This window comes from Bidens hawaiensis, unplaced genomic scaffold (assembly GCF_021521415.1).
Source record: "Bidens hawaiensis isolate Kalapana, Puna unplaced genomic scaffold, B.hawaiensis_p1.1 tig00014902_1, whole genome shotgun sequence".
NCBI lineage: Eukaryota > Viridiplantae > Streptophyta > Magnoliopsida > Asterales > Asteraceae > Bidens > Bidens hawaiensis.
In genome coordinates this window covers 12072-31970 of record NW_027492320.1, presented here as the reverse complement: position 1 = coordinate 31970, position 19899 = coordinate 12072, and the positions used below count along the sequence as shown (strand labels likewise).

Here is a 19899-nt window from a genome sequence, read left to right as displayed (position 1 = left end):
GAATCTAAAGTTTAAATTTTTAATATATATTTGAATAACGTTTCTTTATTATTCAAAATCCATAAATGTGTATGCATAAAAATTTTGTAAATAAACATAATATGAGCAAACAGTGAAAAAGAATAGTAAAAAAGGAAACTGTTTATAATAATTAAAAAACTTATACTTCTCCGTTTTTGGAATCAACCAGTTGTTAATCCAAGTTGCATCGAACACATCCTTTGAGTGAATCTTTGTTTATTAAGTTGACGATAGAGCAAATGAGTCGTCACATCTTCAAGGTTACACTTCATATCAACATTGATGCGTTCTAATAGTATTGTATGCTTTAATAAATAAGCTACATTGTATGTTTAAATTAGTTGACTATAACTAAGGTGTAGAATAATAAGATAATAAAAATAGTCAACATGATGATTAAGTGATTTTCAGAAGTGGTGAAAACCATAGTAAGGTATCCACCGGATCACTATCTATCTTCTCTTTTTATTTTTATATCCAAGTGTTGGAGATCATATAATGGTAATACCAATCTCTCCATGTATAAATTAGATATCATCAGTTCATGGATCATGATCACCCAAATTAGTTGTAATATATATGCATTTATTGATTTTAATCATTCATGTTCATAATAAATGTGATAATTGTTTGCATAAAAGTATAGATTTAAATAGGTGAAGTTAGATACCATATCTTTAGCTATACATATTTTTGCATTTAATAAAAAATTAGTTCAATTTACGCTACCTGCTACTATCATATTCTATGACATATAATAATAATAATAATAATAATAAACAACGATTTAAGTTATACTACCTACTGCTCCTACTAATTACATATGACAATTAACAACTATATTTAATATTTAACCAATCTGTAAATTTATAACTTATTTTAATTACTTTTACAGTTTATTTCACTAGAGAAAAGATCAAATAAGAAGTTTGATTATCCTAAGAATGCTATGAAGGAGGGTATTTTTGTCTAATACCTTAATATTGAAAACCCACTTAATTTAATTTCAAAAACCCACTTAATTAAAACCCACTTAAATTTTCACTTATCTCCTACAGCCACCACCGTCCACCGCCACCCACCGCCACCACCTTGCCGGAAAAGTCTTCGGAAATTTCGCCGGAAAATAAAACATTATGAAAAACACAATGAAAAATACACAATGTAAAAAACACAATGGAAAAAACACTATGAAAATAAAAACACAATGAAAAACACAATTAAATTACACAATGTAAAAAACACAATGCAAAAAACACTATGAAAAAATAAAACACATTTGTATAACACAATTTTGTAAAACACAATTTTGATAAAACACACTTTGTAAAAAACCCACGAAATTTTTTTTTATTTTTATATAGCAATATGGTACTCATATAAAAGATAAAAAAACACTCGTTATTATGGTGAAATTGTTTTGAAAAAAAAATGTCGTATAAAAAAGTCATGAGCGTTTTAAAATGATTGGGGTATTTAACATGTGCCTTGCATGTGGAGAGAGAAAGTCAACAAATGTGTTATCCCTATAATGCCTTTACCCTTGTTTTACACTTTATGATCTTTTTAATCTAATCTCAACCATTCAATTTTAAAATGAATGGACAAGATTATTTCCTATTCTTCTTAGGAAAACTAATCTTCTTGTTATAACTTAACCCTATTTCACTAATACATCTATTAATAATCAACAATTATAATAATTGGTTTCAAATTTCAAATCCAAAATATACCATCTATAAATAGATGTTTTCTTATGGGGTTTGTAAAAGAAATGTGACGGGATGCGAGAATTTAAGAGGAATGATGCACTAAAAGAGGACATGTGTCGTAAGGAAACCTTTATTTATTAATTAGTATAGATTAAGATTATATATTACGTATAATTTTTAAAAGTAAATTAAGAGTTTACTATTTAAGTAACGGAAGACATGAAGCGTACTTAAATTTGTGTTTATCTTGCATTTACAAAAATAAGTAAATAATGTGTAATCAAACCATGGTTTACTTATAATATAATTTACCTAGTGATTGTTAATGTAGTGTATCTAATTACGGACACATACCTAAGGTGTGATCGCTTTCTAAAACCGTAGTCAGGGGTTCAACCTAGAATTGTCGCCAAAACCGAAAATCAGACCTTACCATTGTTAAAACCAACAACTTTGGTTGTGGTTATGTTGGAGCATTAACCTCACAATGTTATGGTTGTAAAAATCCCTACTGTAGGCGATGATTAATCACCGATTAATACTGATTAATCGTCAATTAATCCGGATTAATCTTGATTAATCCGAAATAAACGCTAGTCTCTAACTCACCGCCAATTCCCACAAACGCTTAACACCATTTCTTAATAGTTAAATACGAAATATGCAAGATCAACAGAATTCTCAAACTACCATTGACCACCAAAAAAAGCCGTTAATATTTAAATTCTTTAAAATTCCGGCAATACAAAAAATACTTTATTCTGATAATATGTCACCTTAAAATAACACTAAATATTAAAATCAATTTCATAATACTACAAAAGTAAAAAATACACGTAACCTTAAACATCCACATTACAGCCTTCAAGCAGCTGATACTTCACAGCAGGACCAACCACATAGCCATCATTCTTATTCCCAAACGTAATATACGCCGGACAATTCACATTCAACCGGTACGCGGTCGAAACAAACGTCCCAACTCTCCATCTCACCCGCCCGGTGGCCCTGACATTAACCAGAACGGTCCCAGCGGTCTCATCTTGTGACAACGAGACCGCCAGGTACGGGGCCACGGGGACCTGGGTCCCGTACAGGTACGGAGACCATACGGACACGTCCTTATTGCCTTGGTACGCTGGCGGGAGCATTGTTGGCAGTGTGATCTGTTGGTTACGGTAGGAGGCGTACACGTCGAGTTTGTCGTAGTAGATTCCGATTCGGGCGTTGGGGTTTCGGGATGAGATGGTGATTTGGAGGTTGGTGGTGAGGGTGGTGGAGATGTTGAAGGTGTAGAGTGTGATGTCTTGGAGGGTGAATGTGGGCTTTGTGGGGCGGAGGATGAGGTAAATGAGAAGGATTGTGAAGAGGATTATGATGGTTAAGGCGGTAATGACGGCGGTTATGCGGTAGTAGAATTTTCGTTGTTCGTATTCGTGGTGGTGGCGGCAGCCGTCTTTGACGGACATGGTGGTGGTGGTGGTGGTTCTGGTGAGTAGTGTTTTGAACTCTTGGTAAGCTTTAGGTGGTAGGGAGATATTTAGTAATCATATATATATGTGTGTATATATAGTCATATAGACATGTATTTTACCAAACAGTTTATTATCGGGTCATGCTATGCCTACACAACTCGAATCTTATTTCATGTCACTAAACGGTCATTGGCTATTCCAAAAACACTTAAATGGTCGTTTAATAAAAAAATCAAACTTTAAAAGTTATTGGTCAGGACAACTGATCGTTTGATAATTTGAACAATAAACTTCGAAGGTTATTTGTTAGAACGACTGATTGGTTGTCGCTGATCATATGTGATCAAACTTTGATATTTTTGGTCCACCCAGCCACTATCTGAACACCCGTTTGAAATGATATATGATTAGATATAAGAAAATGTGTGTATATACACTAATTAATTATGATGTATTTAATATATTTCATATCTTATGATTTAGAGCCATTTATAGATAAATATATAGTAAATATATAGAATTAAATAATATTAATTTCAGAAAGCAAAATGTAATATGTTTGTTTTTGGAACTTGCTAAAATAGAAGGTGTTGGTCTCGCCTTTTTCTATGAGTTGGTATACAGTAGGCATATTTTACCTTTTATTTTTATCAAATCTGCTTATAACGTGCTTGTCACGTACCTCTTTTTATAATGATCCCTTTTATGTTTGTGAATTACATATTAAAATACATATGATGTAACGTGATTTACAGTGAAGACAGTAATTTATTCTAGTTTTTTATGGGTATAGAGGAGAATTTGTGATTTTTCCTTTATATTTTTGTAACTTTAATATTAAGTCATTTTTTCTTCATAAAAATATATTCTATCCCATAATCTATAATTTTATCTTACCAAAAAGCTAAAATTAATATAAACTAAATATTTGTTAGTTTGATAAACAAGTAAGAGAATGTTAAATCTCACAACTTGTATTAATTGATGATTTTCATTTGCTAAATTGATTAAATATAATAACTAAAATAACCACAGTGTTGATATTAACGTTAAAAGTATAATAAGCTAATAGTTGTTGGAAGGAGTGTTGAGTAAAAATGATTTAAGTAAAAGAGGGAATTAATATGAAAAAGTGAAAATGTATAACCATAAAGAGGAGTGCGATTGGTGACCAACTGCTTCCACCCACCATGTGATAAAGAAGCAAACGTTGCGTTGCGGTTCAGGTACGATTCTCATCACTTCATTTATCCGACTCAATTTGGAGGATGATCAATTTCTTAAAATACTTTTATTTGATTTACTTAGTCACAATAAATATAAAATGGGCATTCTGAAAACTGCATAAATGTTTGTACGCCGTGCTTGTCAGATAAAATTCGAGATGGATATGATTGTGTGGTTACTTGAATATTTTATGTGTCATAGTTAAAACAACATGTATAAAGGTTTATTTGATAACTAATTATCTACCTTTTTTCACATTCTATCTTGAATATTTGAACTGTAATTTTTGCATTGATATATAAAACCTGTTGATCTTTTTATAAAAAGGTATTTTATTTAAAGTATAAAATGTTACATCAAATTTGATGTAAAATCATTTATCTTAACGTTTAAAAGTTTTATTTCAACACTTCTATATGATACGTTATATATATATTGTTTTCACATATTGATTAACGTTGACTTTACATACAATATAAAAATAAAACCACTACAATAAAATCTTTAAAATGTACCAACATTGAATTCCATAGTATGAATAAATGTAATATTTTTTGTACTTTAAAAGGTAAATTTGATATTATGGAATACATAATCATAATCATAAGCATTTCAAAATAAATTAATGCAATTATTTATTTATTTATTTATTTATTTTGAAAAGCCAATATTAATAACGGAAAAAAAGGACATGCAAGACGCAAGCGCCAAAAAAAAGTAAACACGAACAACCAAAACTACTACAAGCTCATAAAGGAAAAATTAACAGAATTAAACCTACATCATTTCTTCAATCTAGATCCAATCTTTTGTTCCTTTGATTGACCCAAAGGAATGAGGCGGCTTTAATATCATTCGCTAATTTTTTGACCATGAACGGTTTATTATTGAAAATAATGTCATTACGAGCTCTCCAAATCATCCAACAAGTGACAACCAAAATAGCTCGAACCGTCTCACACTCCACTTTATTATATTTAACTTCACTAGATATTCCAATATCTCCTTCATTAACTCAAAAACCCCAGCCTTTGGTAACTTTACCCGTGCTGTCGTGCATGCACACTAGCCCAAACTAAATTTGCCGCCCAACAATAAATCATGAGATGCAATAAGAGTTTTTGGTTCAAAATCACACAAAACACATTTGACATCAGCATTGATTCCTCTTACCAACAACGCCATCTTTATAGGGATCATATCCATAAGTAACCGTCAAATAAAACAATTCACCTTAATCGGTATGCATTTTAAGTTTTAGCCATATATTTCCATCAACCGCTTAATGACCAATATTATCCATTTCCCATTTGAGGTTTTTAACAAGAAAATATGTCACCGAGCCATCAACTCCTTTCCACAACCACACGCCCGGTTCCTTTTTCAACTCTTTATTTAGTTAGTAAAATAATGAAATTATCTGATTACACATTTCTAGTCATCATTAGACTAAACATTCTGTATTGGTTTCGTTTAAAAAATACATTTGTCGTAAACCCAACCATGTTTAAGAAGCTTCATATATCCTTGTATTTACATACAAAACGTTAATGATTATGAAACCCATACAACAAAGAGTACAATTTGGGCAAGCCAAAAAAATGTTGTAAAAAGAAAAACTGAACACTTCACATTTCATATTTCACAAGTCAAGAAAATTTCCCATTTTCCAGTTTTCTGGGCGTGGACCACACAAACTCTTGGGCTGCTGTAGTTTTTTCAGCCCAATAAATCAAAATGATACATCTTTGCACCAGCAGTCGATAAAATTACTTTTTACGTGTAGTTTATTTCTTGGAATATATAAGGTAGGGATCTTGAGCAATTGTTAACACATCGGGTCGGTCTTCTTGTTTATAAGTTAAGCACCTCCTAATAAACTCCTGCAAATAAAAATAATACATTATACAAGAAAACAGTAACAAAATTTAAAAATAGAATAATAAATAGGTTGAGGAACTTACTTTTGCTTCACTAGAGACAGAAGGTCTGGTAGGAAACTCTACTTTTCGGGCTTTAATTATGGTGTCTTCACGTAATATGCGTTCTTGTGTTTGGTCATGACCGAAAGGGCGTTTACCAAAAAGCATTTGGTACAAAAGTATACCAGATGACCATACATCAACCTATTTTCAAACATTAAAAAAAAGATCATTGCTTATTTAAATATGCAAATAAAAGTTTTTTAAAAAATCTGAATGAATAAAGTATCACTGACCTTTGATGAAATAAGAGGAATCTTACTTAGCTCAAAGCATTCTGGAGGGAGGTACCTGAGGTCATAATAATAAGGGATTAGAAAAAGAGTTCATAGTGGGTAAATAATAGGTTTTACTTTGAAAAGTCAAACAGAGGGCGTAATCAGGTACGAGGGACACTCACCAATACGTTCCAGCTCCCTGAGATGTAAGTTCCATGCCTTGGGATCCAACATCATCTTCCACAATCTTGCTAAGACCAAAATCAGTTACTTTTGCAACACCAAATTCATCAAAAAGAACATTTCCGGGCTTCAAATCATAATGAATAATCCTCTGGTTTCTTTTGTTCAAGTAAATAAGTCCTTGAAATATCTGAAAAATAATTATCCTAGCTTCTCTTTCTGGCAATACAGGTGTTGCTTTAAGAACAGCGTCAAGATCTTTACCTGTATTTACAATCAACAATGAAATGAAATCATACATATAAAATTTCATTAAATCATATGGGATAAAAGTATTGGATGAATACCGCTGCAATACTCCAAAATTGTGCAAAATGTATTTTGATCTATCTCAAAGATGTCCCATAGCCGAACAATGTGATGATGTACTAAGGTCTTATGAATATTATATTCACGTATAGCGTGGCGTATATAACTTTGCTTTTTATCCTCACTCCAATTGGCATTTAAACCATGAAGCTTACATGCAACGTATCTATACTCCACCAAATCAAATGCCTGATAAAGAAAAGTTGTAGATTCAGATAACCTCAGATAGGTTTATTCACATGTGATTGTGTAAGAAATCATAAAAAGGACACAAAAGACTCGAGTAAATGTGTTATAATTGATTAACAAATAACATATCTGACCTTGTACACCTCACTGAATCCTCCTTTCCCGAGAAGATTTAAGAGGGCGTATCGATGATTCAAGATCGGATAATTATTAAACCGAGAACCGTCTTCATCCCTTATACGTTTCATTTCACGTATGAGTCGTCCCTTTTCTAATTCATATCGGTCTCTTTCACGCACATAGGTTTCCTCTTCCTGTTATATATCAGCTTATTTTAATATTTTCATAACTTAGTATGAAGAATATTGCACAAGTAAAGGAACTTACACGCTTGATGCTGGCTAGACGTGATTTGTAAATTTCATCCTGGATGATGATATCTTCTTCTGAGAGTCCTAATTCAGCTTCAGTTCCATCGCCTTTATCTTTACAGATAAATTAATGGATTAAAACATGGTTAGAACAGAAGTATTATTTTTCATGCTCCAGTAAATAACATACTCTTGTCCTTTTACTTAAATACTTTCTCATCTTGTCCTAGAATTGTCAATATTTCTAATTTAGTTTACCTCAAAATAATTGCCAGTTTACAAATATGGATACTTATAATTTACTAATTTCCCATTTACCCTTGTCCATGTCAACTTGTATCTTTAATGAATTAAAGACAAATTAGGTATTCTGCTAAGTGCTAACTGAAATCTGTCTTTTCTTAATTATGTTTTTTTTACTTGTGAACAGAGAGTAAGCGAATAGTTGCTTTGACAGTAGCATGGAATATAATGTATTTATTTATCTACTTTTAAATTAATTCATGGAGTAAAGCTGATGTAAATAATGCTATCATTGTGTATTTCTTCTCACTGGAATGTGACCAACATTTTGTGTTTTAGAAGAGATTAAACCAAATCCTCTATAATATTATTAAAGACTATTTATTTGTTATTCCGATTGTTTGAGAAAACTGACTTAAAAATAAAAAAATAATATATTTACCTGGCTGTTTTTTCTTTAGTGACTTCCGCTGTCTCTCAACAGCCTCCCTTGATTCTAACAAACGCCTCTACAAAAGAAGAAAATGGAATGTAAGAAATGCACTACACGTATTTAAGGAAGGAGCAGTAACTTTTTTATTTTAGCACAAAATTAAATTTCTGATGGTTATTGAACAATCAAGAAAGATGCAGAAATTCTGAGTGCAGCGTGCAGCGTTATTGAGTTACCATTTCTAAGTTTGAACTTTGAACCAATAGTAAAATTATTAACAACAGAGTAATAATTTTGTTTTTTGATTGTTCACATTAATTAAATATTTGGTGGTTTAATTATATCCTAGGTTTATGGAGCTTCATGTTGGAGATTTAAACTCATCCTTCAATTATATCTAGACTTTATGGTTAATTTCTCCTAGAAACTTAATGTGAACCTAAAAGAATCATTAAAATTAAATTAACATCATATAGAACACACCAGGTTAGCATTAAGATCCTTAATTGCTTGTCCATCTTCCCAAGTCTCAGATATGACTGTTCCAGCCCTGCAATTTCACCAAAAAGCCAGTAAACTGAAATATCAGATGCATTTCAAATAAAGTAAAAGACAGAAGATAGATTGTATGTTGATCAACCACCACGTCTAACAGATATATATATATATATGTACATATTATATGACTCTATTTAAATGACTGCATGTAATAGATTATGATTTCTGTATTGAGTAAACTGGAGATAGGTTGTATGCTGGTCAACCAATAGGTCAACAACTAATTAACTAAAGTGAGGTAATAGGCAGTTTTTACCTGATAACACCCACATTCCCAAGTCTCGAAGAATCGTGTCTCACTTTCATCCTTGCTTCTTGTCTCTCAGCTTTAGACACAGATATCAGCAAATCAGATATGACTTTCATTCTCTGCAACAAAGAAATATATATTTGATGATCTTATTAGCAAAGAAGAAAAAAAAAACACCATACTACTAAAATTAAATTTTGACATAAGTTAATCTATCCTTGTAGAATGCAAGCTGATAAAAGTGAAACGAGGGCAGAAAAAAAGCTCACTTTTGGTTTCACTTGCTGGTCATTATTTTTAAGCTCCTTAAGGTCCTGCACAAGACGATAAAACATAAATAGTGATGTTTGATTGGACAAAGTATAATGCAGTTTCTAAATTTTTAAATAAGGAGCTAATAGCAATTAAACCTTTTCCAACTGCTGGCACATATGTTGATATTCTGAAGCCTCTTGGCGTGCTTTCCTTAAGTCTTCTTCTAGTGTTGTTATTTTGGCACGCAGTGAAGCGATTTCCTCCTTTTTGTAAAAAAAAAAAGGAAAGAACACTTTAGGTGAAAACAAAAAAAACGGATGACACCGATATATAAGCACACATAAAAAGATGAAAAAAAAATGTCACCAAATTTTTTTATTCACTGTCTAGCATACACCATCCACTTAATCTGAAGTTAGATATCCAAGATTTATGGGACCACGTGTACGTATTAATAATTAAAATGTATGCAAAAAAAATATGGGCATTTACTTCAACGTGATGCGCAAAGCAAACATACGTGCATTTTCTAGAAACATATGTTTGCTTTTGGTCCTTTTGGATGAAAAGAACAAGATTTTATAGCCTGAAACACAGTTATACTCTGCTAACAGAACAAGGATGGCTACAACTTGTTAAATTGTGATGTAACCATGGTTCACAAAACGTATAAACATAAACTAATAAAACAAAGAGGTCTATTCTCACTGGTACTCAGGCACGAGCAATGAGATGGTTGCACAGAAATGATACCTGTTGATGTGAGTTCTCAAGATGACCGTTTGAGGTAGACTTTTGTATCTTTGTTTGATCATTAACTGAGGACCCACGTCCTCTGGCTGGAGTAAAAATGCCCTTACCCCGGGGTTTTTTCCTCCTATTTACCTCTGAGCCACTTATAACCTCCACAGTTTCCACAACTTTTTGCCGTGCATCCGTCACTACCTGGATTATTTCCAATGAAACGATTAACAAAATACTCTGCAATCAGTTCTAGGAAAGAATTTAAAATCAATTACCACCACAATAGCTCAGTAAATGAAAGTTTAACTTAATAAATATAAACTGACAAAAAGCATTTGTAATAAAACAACTAGCATTAGTCATTCACTGATTATATGATTTGGTGTTAAAAATTTCAAGCAATAAATCAACCTTAGTTTGATCGGCTGCAGTTGAGTCAGCATCATCCGTAAGCTTTCTACGTTTCTGAAAGTTAGCTTGTATGAGAAATTCTCTCCCATTCTGGCAAAGGAATGAATATTAAAGATTAAATGCAAAGCCTAAACGTTAACGATGCCATATGGCACAAGGTAAAATTAATGGTTTATATCACCTAGAAATTTCATATCTTTGTACATGTTTTCGTTTGTCCTAATTATAAATTCTTTTAGCACAAAAGGTTTGTCTATCTAACATTGCAAGTCTGGATTTTCTGTCATAAATATATGGAACACAAATATAGTAATAGAGTATAACTCCCCAAACGAACCCACCTGGTCCAACTCTCCTCCCCTAAAAAGATGTCACCCCACACGTATCCTAACTTGCAATCTTACTTCTCATGATGCAGACGTGCAGTCACAAACACAAATCTTAACATTTCTATTTCCTATACTCCAGTGCATATCTTATTTCAGCTCCAATTCAGCTTCGTAAACATAGCATCTCATGATCCTTCTTAATGCATCAATTTACAAGAAATCACTACGTCTATTTCACTCAAGATTTAGCTTCCAACGGGAGCATTTGACAATTGACATGCATAAGAGATGTAAAAAATACACTCTTTTCACAAAAAACACTACTCTAACTGCCTGAAGTAATTAAACATATAAGTAACATTAACTAGCATCGCAAACGGACTACTCATGCTTGCTTCTAGAACTCGCATCTACGTAAAACCTAGCATTGCTTCTAATTAAATAAACTTCTTCAAACTTCTACACTGAACTCACTAACCTACATTGTTCTCGGCACATAAAAAAACTATACCAAAATTATAATAATATTAGTAACATAATAATCACGAAAGCCTCACCGTGTCATCCTCTTCGGAATCACTCGAAGACTCCAACGACTCAACGCAAACTCCAGCAACCGAAGACGGAACCTGAAGAGCAGACACGGTTTTACTTTTACCTACCATTCGAGCTTCCAGCTTGGCGATTTTGGACGGTAACGACGAGTCGGATTGATTAGAAGAGTTTGAAGTCAAGTGTGGAAGCACATCTTCTGACATTGTTGATTGATCGATTGAATTAAACCTAACAACAATTTATAAAAGCAGCTGCAGCAGAAGGTAAATTGAGATGGAAATGGTGGGATCGCATGTCAGAATGGAAGCTTGTGTTTAGGGTTTGGATTTTTTTATTTCAAAAGAGATGCTTGTGTTTGGCGTCAACCGGTGATGACGTAATAAACTGGAGGGACGACCGGAAATAATGTTTTTCAAAGGGGTCAACCATCCCGAAGAAGCTCTTCGGCTAAAACTATGCCTAATCCTCACGTGGCGTTCAGTCAGAGTTATTACATAGTGTAGTTATAAAGCATTACCCTCAGGCGTTATGCGTCACGTGACGCCCAGTCACTTTTATACTTTTTTGTTTTTTTTTTATGTTTTATTAAGAATAATCAAATAACAATAATATTTTATTAAATAAATATTACATTAAAATAAAAAAAACTACTCGTCTCCATCGTCTTCGCCCTCGTCGTCGTCGTCTTGACGTCTTCATCATCGTCTTCATTGTTGCCCTCGTTTTGATTCTCATTTTCACCGGGCAAACACCGATTCATCTAAAGATGTTGAACCAATTCCCCCTTTAATTCGTTATGTATCTCTCTTGACCGCACGAAATCCGAATTTTCAAGTCTTTACTCCATACTTGCTGGAGTTCGTGGTGGATCCGGGTCCGGTATGAAAGTTGGACATATTGCTCTTCCCTCGTCCTCGATGATCATGTTATGCATTATGACACACCCATACATAGCACATTTCATTTTTTCTAAACACCATAGACGACAATGATTTTTAACAAAATGTCATTGTTGTTGAAGAACACCAAAACACCTCTCGATATCATTTCTCGCAGACTCTTGCACTTTCTTAAAATATTGTCTTTTTTCATCCAACGGGTCTCTGAATGTTTTCACGATTATCGCATACTCAGGATATATTCCATCACCCAGATAGTACCCATGATGTTAGAAGTTATCGTTAGCCCAAAAAGAAGCGACGGGAACGGTCCTAGATATGTAACTCTCCATCACAGGTGACTGCTCCAAGACGGTTATGTCATTGTTGCAACCGGGAACACCAAAGAATGCCGACCAAATCCAAAGGTCGTATGAAGCAATCGCTTGAAGACTGACTGTTGGTCCTTTTTGGTCACCTCGTGTGTATTAACATCGTCCTGCAGTTGGACAATTAGCTCATTCCCAATGCATGCAATCTACACTCCCTATCATGTAGGGTAAACCATGCACCCTTGTATGTGCCTCGTAAAGACGTTGTAGATCGTTCCAGTTGGGCTCTCTCATATAATGTGGTCCATATGGTTTAAATATTCCTATATTTTACACAACTTTTATAAAATAATTGATTAATGTAAACAAGTGATATAATTATTTAAAAAAAAACGAAACGTACCGTAACAAAAATACTCCAAGGTGTCCCGAGTTGTTTTATCGGCCATCTTTAAAAACTCGTCGTTGATGTCGGCCGTGTTTCCGTAGGAGAGCATGCGTACGGCTGACGTAACCTTCCGAATAACCGTGAATCCTAACGTCCCTCGACCGTCCGGCTTTTGCTTAAAGTAATCAAGCTCACGCTCCAAATCATTGGTGATGTGCATATATAAATTTTTAGACATCCGAAAGCGTCGCCTAAAGGTCTTCGAGTTCTTGTATCTCGGCGAGTCGACGAAGTAATCCGCCATCAACCGGTTGTTGGCTTCGGTACGATCTCGTTCGATATATGCTTTTTTGAAACGGGGGGTGTGGAGAGCTAATCGCACTCGTAACAAAACACATATAAGTTGTCGCGAGCACAATCGCACTCGTAACCGCCTCTTCCTCCGCCTCGTCTTCGGCTTGTTGGTCGGGCCCGAAAAACCGATTATATATAAAAGTAGGAGAGTCCCTTTCAACGCGTTATCTACAAAACACTAAAAAAAACACCCCAAAACGCCCCCGGGGGGGGGGGGGGTGCCTACGGCGTTTTCCACCAAAACGCCGGCCATAAAGCCCGACTACGGGTGGTCTAAGGTTACGTGCAGTGTAGTATAGAATCTATAAATTGAGGCGAATTGCGACGCGTGACGTCCAATTAGTAAAATGTGGGTTTTTATTTTTGGTGTGTAATGGTGTTGTAGCCTCTCACTGCCACGTTACCAATTTTTATTTTTTATTTTTTCTAAATAAACTAAACAAATAAAAACCCATCAAATTAAATAATTAAATAAAATACATTAAAAATAAAAAATAGAAAACAAAAAAAAACTAATATTCTTGCATTTTTTTAACTCGTCGTCGTTGCAATAATACGGCCTCGGCGTGTAACCCGTACGCTTTGAGGGATTCGTAGTCTTTTTTTCATTTGTCGCAATTCCAACGTCTAGGCAAGCTTTTCGTGATATCTGTTGGTTTCTTTCATGCTAGTGGCGAGTTCCACCGAACACCTCGTTTAAACGTTCGACTTCTTCACTGGCCGCCGTGTTGAATCGTGACGACGACGAACCCTCCCCTTTTTTTGTATTCGTTTTTCTTGCTCGCCAGCCAGCAGAGTCGAGCCAACTCATGTACTTCTTAATCGTCGTCTAAATTAACCATGCCATGTTTGTCAACGAGGTTGAAGTTAACCTTAGACCACCCGTAGTCGGGCTTTATGGCCGGCGTTTTGGTGGAAAACGCCGTAGGCACCCCCCCCCCCCCCCGGGGGGCGTTTTGGGGTGTTTTTTTTAGCGTTTTGTAGATAATGCGTTGAAAGGGACTCTCCTACTTTTATATATAATCGGTTTTTCGGGCCCGACCAACAAGCCGAAGACGAGGCGGAGGAAGAGGCGGTTACGAGTGCGATTGTGCTCGCGACAACTTATATGTGTTTTGTTACGAGTGCGATTAGCTCTCCATGTGCTCGGATTTGTCAAAGACGACGTCCTCGACTTTTTTGAAGCTCGGAGTGATGCGTCAGCTCGCCGAGAAACCGGAACGGTTGGTGCCCATTCCATTTCGGGCAAACCCTGAGTTTTTTCCAACAACTTAAATGTTTAAACGTTTTCCCGATTTCCCTTCAGTTTGCCCTTTAGTTCAAACGTCGCTTAACGATTTAGATTGGATGTCGGCGTCGTTTTGCCCGTTACGCCAACCGCGATCACGTAAGTGGTTGTATATCTCGACAAATTTTTGGCATTCGGAAATAACGACCTTCCAATGGGCTTAAACCGCTTCTTTACCCCGGTATTCTTCCGGTTTACCCGTTAGCACGAGCCAAGCTTCAAATACTTTTCTCCAAAATATTCCGACAGCTTGAAAGTTAGCTACAAATTATAATTATTTTTCACAATCATTATAAACTTTTAATAAACACTAACTAAAGTTATATAAATACTTAATATTAATTAAAAAAATTACCAACGTCAGGATCCTCTGAAATGACGATCCAAGCTCTTGTGAGGGCTACTTCCTCATCCTCGGTTCATTGCTTGTATGGATCACGGTGCACCATCAGCTCCCCCAGTTGTTTTTTTGTATTTACGGGTCGACTTTTGGCTTAACCAGAGGCCCATGTCGTTTGAGTCTTCGGCATCGTCACTGGCTCCGGCTCCGGTTGGCTAGACCCGTGATCCATACAAGCAATGAACCGTCACTAACTAATATATATTATTTAGTTACTTTTATGATAGTTTTATACATAATAGTGATTATTAAATATAAATTATTTAACTAACATACTCGTTTAGCCTTGTGAGAACTCGATAAGTGAAGTATAGGCTCGTTTACCAAAACAAACTTATTTTTAGGTTCTGGCTTGTTTAAGTTTGACTTGAGTTTGTTTAAGCTCAACTCAGTTTGTGTTTATTTACGAGCCAATCTCAAGCGTTTCACGAACAACTTGACTTATTACGCCCTTATTATGAGCTTATGTATATACCATATATCAAATCAACTAAATAGCTCTGCCTGTTGAATTATCTTTATTATTATGAACTAGTAAATGTATCCGCGCGTTGCGGCATGTACACGGCAAGAGTTTATTTGGTATTGGTTTACGGTACCGTAAATGATGCACACTCACTTTGATTTGCAGACACCTTTCAATGATGAAATACCTGCTCAATTAACATCTTGTTACCACATCAGCATTGCTAATTTGAGAAGAAACAACTATAATTTGACGCACAATTCCCAATTTGCCCTTTGACTTTGTTGTTGATTATCCTCAAAACTCAGCTTTATAGGTTGCTAAATATAAGTAACTGTATTAACTTTTTCTTCATTCACAAACATATCATCGAAGACCAAATAGTATAAATTTTTGAATGTTCAAAGTTTGATCACTTTCTGTTTAAATTTTAAAATAAGTTTGATTGATCTTTATCGCATCAACTATGCAATATGCATCATTCAAGTGTCCTCTATAATATTTTTCAAAATTTACAATACGTTCTTAAAACGACCCGTTTTGACACACACCTATTTTGACTCATATGACCCAACCCGCCCAATAAAAAGGGTACAATAAAAGAAAGTACAATCTGACACTTTTCAAAATAGTCCAACCGTACTCGCCCCATTCTGGCCGGAAGTCGTTTTTCAAAATGGGATTAGGTTAAATGTCCAAAATACACTTCTAGATTCATACCTTTCTTTGCGCCTATCAAGAAATCGTGCCAGTGATGATATGCCCGCTTGGGGAACAACTGGTTACGACAAATTGTTAAAAAATGAGTTGCATCCGTATCTCAATTCTACAATTAGCTGTACCAGAACTCTTGTGGTAAGCTTACATGATTTTTAATAAAGCGTTTCTTTTAATGCAGAACTATAAAGACAGCTTTTAAAACACCAAACACAATGGCAAGTTAAACCCTTTAAACGTGATTTCTAACTAACTTTGGATCTTGCAAAGTATTGAACCAAACCAAAATTAAACAACCGACAACAGTTCAAGTTACCTCGTTACGTAAGAAAATATGTTACAAAAATATAAGAAACATATAAACAACGAAAGGTAAATGCTGAAGAAGACGGTACCTGATCTCCAAGTAGTGATCCAACATAATCTTTTGTATTTGCAAAACTTCTGTTGATTTTCCCATAAATGCATTGGGTTTGATCATTACTACTGGTAATCCTGCTATATTAGTCTTTGAACCTGATGAGCATAAGATCAGCCGGTCAATGCGCTTTTTTAATTAATTATCTGTTTACCCATTATTTAAGCTATGTATGAAACGTTTGCTCGTAAGTGTGTTTGGATAGACGAATTCTCCTAAACATAATAGCCGGATAAGATTACCCATTTATCCATTCTCAAACCTGAATTTGAGACTTTTGCCCCCATTTTTTAAAAAAATTTGGTCTTGGGTCCTTTATCAATTAATTCCTTAAACAATCAGGTTTAATAAACAGCAAAATTAAGAAATACTAGCTAGGTGCCCGCACGATGCAGCGGGGGCGCGCGCAACATCACAGTGAACGCATAGTTCGTGTCGGTACATACGTCACCTGGTGACAGTGCACACGTAGCCTAAAATTGGACCGCGTAACTCGTGCAAAGCCAGTTGCGTGTTATCAAATATTGAACACGCGTAACCCGGTGGGAATGCACGTTACCGACATTGGAACATGCTTAACCAATACCACGCGTGTAATTCATGGTGATTAACAGTTTAGGGTGCTACATGGGACTGGGCACGTATTTTACGGGTCCGGTATATTTAAACAACGGTATATGCGTAACTTGTAACGAAAATCAAAAGGCAAACATTAAATATACATTAATTTGAAATACATCATTTTTCTAAACCAATCCGTTTTGGCCCCAAACCTGTTCTGAGTCGACATCGTTCTGACCTGGCCCCTTTCGACTCGAACCCGAACCAAATTAACTATTTTTTTGTATTGACTCATTCCGACCCTATTGTACTTTTACAAATGACCTGAGCTCGCCCAACTCAACCTGTTACTCGGTTCTAAATCGTAAGCGCGTAACATGTTAACGTTTTAAAACTAAAAAAATTATAGCAATATCATACTCAAATCAAAGAGAATAAAATGCTCGCTTTTATGATGTACTTTTTTTGAAAAAACATTAACGTGTAAAAAATTTATGGCCGTTAAAAAGTCATGGCGTAGTTGGTTTTGATTTAGGGGGCATTTGTGTAACTATTATTAAACTTTACAAAAATGGTAATAAATTTGAGGGATTAAAGTTGTAAGTTTATGCTAAAAGAAAGATGTAAAGACTTAATTACCCTTAATTAATATATTTTTTATGCATTATGTGTTGTATATAAAACATTGAGTTTGGTACCTTTTAAAATTTAAAAGGTCCATAACTCATGCTTTATATATAGTATAGATTAGGCAGCTACCATAACATAAAACAATATGCATATAATAACTAACATTCACGTAACACGATTTAATTAATAACTTGCCTTAATTATTCTACGCAGCTCAAACACCTAGCAAATACTCTTTGTTGACTGCAAATAACACAACCCTTCCCGAGTTTTATTTAAAGAAGGGGGGGAGGAAAGGAGAAAAAAAGGTGAATGAATCATGTTTTAGAGATTTTTTAAGGAGGGGAGGGGAGGGGAGTATATAGAAACTCTTTAAAAATGGAAAACAAACTTTTGTTTTCAAAAGATTCTGAAGAGTCAGAAAAACAAACAACTGAAATAATAAATTTCAGTGAAAATGAAAAAGGTTTTTCATCAGATTACATGATTAATTCTGATCAATTATCAAAAATTAACAAGCTTAAATTTAAGCTTAACTCCAAGCAAGTTTTTAACCAACCTAATAATTTACAAAGTCTTGTTTCAAGAGCCTTTACTAGAAAAAATAAAATCTTCTATTGTTTCAACACGGAAGAAATCTCAGTGGATATAAGAAATACATCTGGAGAAGTGTATTTACCACTTCTAACAAAGGGAGAAGTTGCAAAAAGACTTTTGCAAATAAAACCAGATTTAAAAAAGTCTCTCTCTATGGTACATATAGGAGCTGTAAAAATTCTCCTAAAAGCACAATTTAGAGATGGAATTAATTTTCCAATAAAAATGGCTTTAGTTGATAATAGAATTATCAATAGACAGGACGCTCTCCTAGGAGCTATACAAGGAAATTTAGCATATGGTAAATTTATGTTTACTGTTTATCCTAAATTTGCCTTACATCGAGATTCAAAAGATTTCGATAAAACTTTAAGTTTCATACAGCAGTGTGAAAGAACCGACCTGATGGAACCAGGAAATAAAGTATTTACGATTAATTATTTAATCTCATATGCTTTAACAAATAGTACCCATTCAATTGAGTATAAAGAAAAAGAGAATATAACTATAGAAGATGTATTTTCAGAAATCGGAACCGTAGAAGGAAGTAAGTTTTCAGAACCTTCACAGTTACGAGAAAATTGGGCAATTGATATTGCTCGAAACAAACAAATACTTGTGTCTAAACCAAGACATAGTTATGCAGGAACCTCTTCACATTTAAGAGAAACTGGTAACAGTGAACTTCAATTAATGAGGTCTATGTCTGAAAGGATAGATAAGTACGGTGAAATTTTAAAAGAAGTTATTGGGGTATAATGTCCTCAAAACTAATTTTAAATACTATAGCTTCTTTAGAAGAAGAAATTGAAGCATAAATAAACATATATTCTCTAAGAATAATATGAGTTCACTCATAAAAATAGAAGAATTAATTAAAGAATTAATTGATAAAATAGACAACATGGCTACTAAAGAAAATTTAGAAGTCATTGCGGCAAAAATTATCAAAGATGTCTTAGAAAAAATTGATAATCACGAAAAAACACAGCCTTCAACATCCGTAAGGCAAAAAGAAAAAATTTCTGAAAAATCTCAGAAATACTCTTTTCCTAACTTCAACGTGGGAAATCCATCATTAGGAAATTCCAAAAGTCCAAACGCGCTAACTTGGCCTTTTAACTCTAATGAAGAAGACCTTCAAAAGTCAAAATAAGGCAATGATAAAAAATTATTTAAAAATAGCCTTTAGAAATATTCAATCTAAAAAGAATGAATATAGAATACTCATTCACTCCATACAAATAAGAATTCATTACTTGATAAACGACATCAATATGGATCCTCATGAAAGGCTTAACAATCTTGCTAAAGAATTCTCAGCCTTATATGATATTAAGAACCA

The 19899-nt window shown here is 34.3% G+C and overlaps 2 protein-coding genes and 1 pseudogene across 2 annotated transcripts; 1 reads left to right on the top strand and 2 right to left on the bottom strand.

Annotated features, from left to right (window-relative positions):
* Positions 1–2477: 2477 nt before the first annotated feature.
* On the bottom strand, positions 2478–3289 carry LOC143548051 (NDR1/HIN1-like protein 1 pseudogene; annotated as a pseudogene).
* A 2638-nt stretch (positions 3290–5927) lies between these two features.
* Positions 5928–11767, bottom strand: LOC143548050 (serine/threonine-protein kinase TOUSLED-like). Its single transcript, XM_077039325.1, has 15 exons — positions 11528–11767; positions 10642–10731; positions 10240–10431; positions 9642–9749; positions 9501–9545; positions 9238–9350; positions 8907–8973; positions 8433–8499; positions 7764–7861; positions 7511–7690; positions 7166–7376; positions 6818–7082; positions 6654–6708; positions 6400–6561; positions 5928–6318 (listed from the first exon to the last, which is right to left on the bottom strand). The coding sequence occupies exons 1-15, from the start codon at positions 11726–11728 to the stop codon at positions 6223–6225; spliced, it is 1950 nt and encodes a 649-aa protein (XP_076895440.1). The 5' UTR covers positions 11729–11767; the 3' UTR covers positions 5928–6222.
* A 7012-nt stretch (positions 11768–18779) lies between these two features.
* On the top strand, positions 18780–19313 carry LOC143548064 (uncharacterized). The gene has a single exon (XM_077039330.1). The coding sequence runs from the start codon at positions 18780–18782 to the stop codon at positions 19311–19313; it is 534 nt and encodes a 177-aa protein (XP_076895445.1).
* The last annotated feature ends 586 nt before the right edge of the window (positions 19314–19899 follow it).

Excerpts from the sequence above, each read along its gene's own strand:
- LOC143548050 (XM_077039325.1), bottom strand. The coding sequence starts at position 11,728 with ATGTCAGAAGATGTGCTTCCACACTTGACTTCAAACTCTTCTAATCAA. Across the intron at positions 9,750-10,239 it reads TTGAGAACTCACATCAACAG|GAGGAAATCGCTTCACTGCG; the intron begins GTATCATTTCTG and ends TTTTACAAAAAG. Across the intron at positions 6,562-6,653 it reads TTCCTCTTATTTCATCAAAG|GTTGATGTATGGTCATCTGG; the intron begins GTCAGTGATACT and ends GTTTGAAAATAG.
- LOC143548064 (XM_077039330.1), top strand. The coding sequence starts at position 18,780 with ATGGCTTTAGTTGATAATAGAATTATCAATAGACAGGACGCTCTCCTA.